This window comes from Arachis stenosperma, chromosome 6 (assembly GCF_014773155.1).
Source record: "Arachis stenosperma cultivar V10309 chromosome 6, arast.V10309.gnm1.PFL2, whole genome shotgun sequence".
Classification (NCBI taxonomy): domain Eukaryota; kingdom Viridiplantae; phylum Streptophyta; class Magnoliopsida; order Fabales; family Fabaceae; genus Arachis; species Arachis stenosperma.
This window is the reverse complement of record NC_080382.1, coordinates 72261485-72267909: the sequence shown is the minus strand read 5'-3', so window position 1 is coordinate 72267909 and position 6425 is coordinate 72261485. Positions and strand designations below refer to the sequence as shown.

The window sequence follows — 6425 nt, the reverse complement described above, 5'->3', positions numbered from 1 at the left end:
TCCCTTTTTGGACAAATTTGTAGTGGTTTTCATAGATGACATCTTGGTTTACTCTAAGATGGCAAAGGAGCATGAGGAACATTTGAGGATTGTGCTGTAAATCTTAAAAGAGAGGAAGTTGTATGCTAAGTTGTCAAAGTGCGAGTTCTGGAATGAGAAAGTAAAGTTCTTAGGCCAAGTGGTGAGTAAAGGAGGAATAGCTGTAGATCCTTCTAAAGTAGAAGCGATGATGGAATGGGAAAGACCGACGACGGTGACGGAAGTCAGAAGCTTCTTTGGTTTAGCCGGATACTATAGGAGGTTTATCGAAGGATTTTTCCAGATTGCATTACCGATGATAAAATTGACAAGGAAAGAAGTGCCATTCGTGTGGACATCAGAGTACGAAGAGAGTTTTCAGACTTTGAACCAGAGGTTAACTTCAGCACCTGTTTTAATCTTACTAGAACCCCATGAACCGTTTGAAGTATATTGTGATGCTTCTTTGAAGGATTTGGGTTGCGTGTTGATGCAACACCGGAACGTGGTGGCTTACGCATCGCGTCAGCTGAGACTGTGGTGCACGAAATTGTGATCTCTAATGGTGGACGAAATTGTGATCACATGTTCTTTTGTTTATAAAGGATGTATACTCTTAGGGCACTGTTTATTTTCTTTATTGGATTCACAACTCCGTTCAACTAACCAGCAAGTGTACTGGGTCGTCCAAGTAATAACCTTACGTGAGTAAGGGTCGAATCCACAGAGATTGTTGGTATGAAGCAAGCTATGGTCACCTTATAGATCTCAGTCAGGCGAATTAAACATTATGTATGGGTTCGAGGATAGGAATAATAAAATAGAAAATAAATAATAAAAAGAATAGAAATACTTATGTAGATTCATTGGTAGGAATTTCAGATAAGCGGAATGGAGGTGCTGTAGAGCTCACGGACGCCTGCTCTCCTATTCCTTCTACTCAATCCTTCTTACTCCTTTCCATGGCAAGCTTTGTATAGGGGTTCACCATCAGCTGTGGCTACTTTCATCCTCTCGGGAAATATCCTATGCGGCTGTCACTCGCACAGCTAACCAGTCTGGAGGCATCACCTATGGCTGATGGCTACATCCCATCCTTGCAGTGAAAGCTAATGCTCACGCACTCTGTCACAGTACGGCCAATCACCGGTTGGTTCCCTCCCCTACTGGAATAGAATCCCTCTTTTGCGTCTGTCACCAACGCCCAGCAGGTTACAGGTTTGAAGCACGTCACAGTCATTCATTACCGGAATCCTACTCGGAACACCACAGACAAGGTTGGACTTTCCGGATCCTCATAAATGCCGCCATCTATCTAGCTTATACCACGAAGATTCTGTTGGGGAATCTAAGAGATACACATTCAAGCTTGTGTTGCATGTAGAACGGAAGTGGTTGTCAATCACGCGCGTTCATAAGTGAGAATAATAATGAGGGTTATCTAACTCATCACATTCATCATGTTCTTGGGTGCGAATGAATATCTTGGAATAAGAATAAGAGAGATTTGAATAAAAGAAAATAGAATTGCATTAATACTTGAGGTACAGCAGAGCTCCACACCCTTAATCTATGGTGTGCAGAAACTCCACCGTTGAAAATACATAAGCATAAGGTTCAGGCATGGCCGAATGGCCAGCCCCCTAAAACGTGATCAATGATCTCCTAAGATGAAGAATAAAACAAAACTGAGACCAAAGATGTCTAATACAATAGATAAGTGTCCTATATATACTAGACTAGCTACTAGGGTTTACATGAGTAAGTAATTGATGCATAAATCCACTTCCGGGGCCCACTTGGTTTGTGCTTGGGCTGAGCTTGATCAATCCACGAGCTAAGGCATTTCTTGGCGTTGAACTCTGAGTTATGACGTGTTTTGGGCGTTCAACTCCGGATCATGACGTTTTTCTGGCGTTTAACTCCAGACAGCAGCATGAACTTGGCGTTTAACGCCAAGTTACGTCGTCATTCTTCAAATAAAGCATGGACTATTATATATTGCTGGAAATCCCTGGATGTCTACTTTCCAACGCCGTTGAGAGCGCGCCAATTGGAGTTCTGTAGCTCCAGAAAATCCATTTCGAGTGCAGGGAGGTCAGAATCCAACAGCATCAGCAGTCCTTTTGTCAGCCTTTTTCAGAGTTTTGCTCAAATCCCTCAATTTCAGTCAGAATTTACCTGAAATCACAGAAAAACATACAAACTCATAGTAAAGTCCAGAAATGTGAATTTAACATAAAAACTAAAGAAAACATCCCTAAAAGTAGCTTGAACTTACTAAAAACTATATAAAAACAATGCCAAAAAGCGTATAAATTATCCGCTCATCACAACACCAAACTTAAATTGTTGCTTGTCCCCAAGCAACTGAAAATCAAATAGGATAAAAAGAAGAGAATGTACTATAAATTCAAAAATATCAATGAATATTAATTTAATTACATGAGCGGGACTTGTAGCTTTTTGCTTCTGAACAGTTTTGGCATCTCACTTTTTCCTTTGTAGTTTAGAGGTATTGGCGTCTCTGGGGGAACTTAGAATTTCGGATATTGTTATTGACTTTCTTAGTTAAGCATGTTGATTCTTGAACACAGCTACTTTTGAGTCTTGGTTGTGGCCCTAAGCATTTTGTCTTCCAGTATTACCACCGGATACACAAATGCCACAGACACATAACTGGGTGAACCTTTTCAGATTGTGACTCAGCTTTGCTAGAGTCCCCAGTTAGTGGTGTCCAGAGCTCTTAAGCACACTCTTTAGCTTTAGATCACGACTTTAACCACTCAGTCTCAAGCTTTTCACTTGGACCTTCATGACACAAGCACATGGTTAGGGACAGCTTGATTTAGCCGCTTAGGCCTGGATTTAATTTCCTTGGGCCCTCCTATCCATTGATGCTCAAAGCCTTGGATCCTTGCTTTAAAATTTTCGCCCCTTCTCTCTCTTTTTTTTTTCACTGCTTTTTCTTGCTTCAAGAATCAATTTCATGATGTTTTTCAGATCATCAATAACATTTCTCTTTGTTCATCATTCTTTCAAGAGCCAACAATTTTAACACTCATAAACAACAAGATCCAAAGACATATGCACTGTTCATTCATTCATTCAGAAAACAAAAGCATTGTCACCACATCAATATAATCAAACTAAATTCAATAATAATTTCGAAAATTATGTACTTCTTGTTCTTTTGAATTAAAACATTTTTCTTTTAAGAGAGGTGAAGGACTAATGGATTTTATTTCATAGCTTTAAGGCATGGTTACACACTAATGATCATGAAAGAAAGACACAAAACATAGATAAACATAATAATTAAAAACCGAAAACAGAAAGAAATAAAGAACAAGGAATGAATCCACCTTTAGTGGCGTCTTCTTCTTGAAGGACCAATGATGTTCTTCAACTCTTCTATGTCCATTCCTTGCCTTTGTTGCTCCTCCCTCATTGCTCTTTGATCTTCTCTTATTTCTTGGAGAATGATGGAGTGCTCATGATGTTCCACCCTTAATTGTTCAACATTATGGCTCAAATCTTCTAAAGAGGTATTGAGTTGCTCCCAATAGTTGTTGGGAGGAAAGTGCATTCCTTGAGGCATTTGTTGATGATGAACTTCCTTATGTTCTCCTTGAGGGCCGTGAGGAACTTCTCTTGTTTGCTCCATCTTTTTCTTGGTGATGGGCTTGTCTTCTTCAATGGAGACATCTCCTTCTATGATAACTCCAGCTGAGTAACATAAATGGCATATAAGGTGGGGGAAGGCTAGCCGTGCCATGTATGAAGGCTTGTCGGCTATTTTGTAGAGTTCATTGGAGATGACTTCATGAACTTCCACCTCCTCTCCAATCATGATGCTATGAACCATGATGGCCCGATCCACAGTAACTTCAGATCGGTTGCTTGTAGGGATGATGGATCTTTGAATGAACTCCAACCATCCTCTAGCTACAGGCTTGAGGTCCAGTCTTCTTAGTTGGACTGGCTTGCCTTTGGAGTCTACTCTCCATTGGGCGCCTTCCACACATATGTCCATAAGGACTTGGTCCAACCTTTGGTTAAAGTTGACCCTTCTTGTGTAGGGGCGTTCATCACCTTGCATCATGGGTAAGTGAAACGCCAACCTCACATTTTCCGGACTGAAATCCAAGTATTTCCCCCTAACCATTGTGAGATAATTCTTTGGGCGTGGGTTCATACTTTGGTCATGGTTCCTAGTGATCCATGCATTAGCATAGAACTCTTGAACCATCAATAATCCGACTTGTTGCATGGGGTTGGCTAGAACTTCCCAACCTCTTCTTTGGATTTCATGTCGGATTTCCGGATACTCATTCTTTTTGAGCTTGAAAGGGACCTCAGGGATCACCTTCTTCTTTGCCACAACATCATAGAAGTGGTCTTGATGGCTTTTGGAGATAAATCTCTCCTTCTCCCATGACTCAGAAGTGGAAGCTTTTGTCTTCCCTTTTCCTTTTCTTGAGGAAACTCCGGTCTTGGGTGCCATTGATGGTGAATGAAAAACAAAAAGCTTAGGCTTTTTACCACACCAAACTTAAAATTTGCTTGTCCTCGAGCAAAAAAAGAAAAGAAGAGTAGAAGAAGAAGAAGAGAATTTGGTAGAGAGGGAGAAGAGAGGGTTCGGCTATGTAGGAGAATGTGGGGTTGTGTTGTGTGAAAATGAAGGGGAATTGAAGGTTATTTATAGGGAGGGGGGTGTATAGGTTCGGCCATTTTGGGTGGAAAAGGGTGGGTAATTGATTTTGAATTTTATGGAGGTAGGTGGGGTTTATGGGGAAGGGGGTTGATGTGAATGGTGAATGGGGTAATTGGGAAGAGGAATTGAGGTGATTGATGAAGAAGATGTTGGGAATTGTGACATGGGGAATCACATCACAAAAACTAGGATTGGGAAGTAAGGTGGGAATATGTTAGGTGGGGATCCTGTGGGGTCCACAGATCCTGAGGTGAGGATCCTGTGGGGTCCACAGATCCTGAGGTGATAAGAAATACCATTCCTTCACCCTATAGGCATGTAAAATGCTTTCGTGTATCATTCTGGCGTTCAAACGCCCTTTGATGCACGTTCTGGGCGTTTAACGCCCATGTGATGCTTGTTTCTGGCGTTGAACGCCAGTTTCAAGCTTGTTTCTGGCGTTCAGTGCCAGATTGTCCTCTGTGTGCGCATCCTGGCGTTAAACGCCAGGTTGTTGCTTGTTTTGGGCGTTCAGCGCCAGAAAGATGCTCTGTTCTGGCGTTGAACACCGGCCAGATGCACCTTCTGGGCGTTGAACGCCAGCCCGTGCGTCCTCCAGGGTGAAAATTTTTTTCTTCTGTTTTTGACTCTGTTTTTAATTTTTTTGATTTTTTTCGTGACTCCTCATGATCATGTACCTAATTAAACATAAAAATAACAAAGAAACAAAATAAAATAAAATTAGATAAATAAAATTGGGTTGCCTCCCAACAAGCGCTTCTTTAATGTCAGTAGCTTGACAGTGGCTCTTATGGAGCCACAAGGTGATCAGATCAACTTAAGTGTGGTATTCCCAACACCAAACTTAGAGTTTGGATATGGGGTTTGGACACCAAACTTAGAGTTTGGTTGTGGCTTCACAACACCAAACTTAGAGTTTGACTGTGTGGGCTCTTCTTGACTCTGAACTGAGAGAAGCTCTTCATGCTTACTCTCTTTTGTCACAGAGGGATGGCCATGTGCCTGAAACACAAGGTAGTCCCCATTCAATTGAAGGACTAACTCTCCTCTGTTGACATCTATCACAGCTCCTGCTGTGGCTAGGAAAGGTCTTCCTAGGATGATGCATTCATCATCTTCCTTCCTAGTGTCTAGGATTATGAAATCAGTGGGGATGTAAAGGCCTTCAACCCTTACTAGCACGTCCTCCACTATTCCATAAGCTTGTCTTATGGACTTATCTGCCAATTGTAATGAGAAGAAGGCAGGTTGTACCTCAATGATCCCCAGCTTCTCCATTACAGAGAGTGGCATAAGATTTATCCCTGACCCAAGGTCACATAGAGCTTTTTCAAAGCTCATGGTGCCAATGGTACAAGGTATTGAGAACTTGCCAGGATCTTGCTTCTTTTGAGGTAGAGTTCTCTGAATCCAAGTATCTAGTTCACTAATGAGTAAGGGAGGTTCACTTTCCCAAGTCTCATTACCAAACAGCTTGGCATTCAGCTTCATGATAGCTCCTAAATATTGAGCAACTTGCTCTCCAGTTACATCTTCATTCTCTTCAGAGGATGAATATTCTTCAGAGCTCATGAATGGCAGAAGGAAATTTAAAGAAATCTCTATGGTCTCTAGATGAGCCTCATATTCCTCAGGATCCTTAATAGGAAACTCCTTCTTGCTTGAGGAACGTCCCAGGAGGTCTTCCTCA

At 41.6% G+C, this 6425-nt stretch overlaps 1 protein-coding gene across 1 annotated transcript; it reads left to right on the top strand.

Moving 5' to 3' along the window:
* The first annotated feature begins 229 nt into the window (after positions 1–229).
* LOC130934179 (uncharacterized mitochondrial protein AtMg00860-like) lies at positions 230–574 on the top strand. The gene has a single exon (XM_057863766.1). It carries the CDS (start codon positions 230–232, stop codon positions 572–574), a length of 345 nt encoding a protein of 114 aa, XP_057719749.1.
* The last annotated feature ends 5851 nt before the right edge of the window (positions 575–6425 follow it).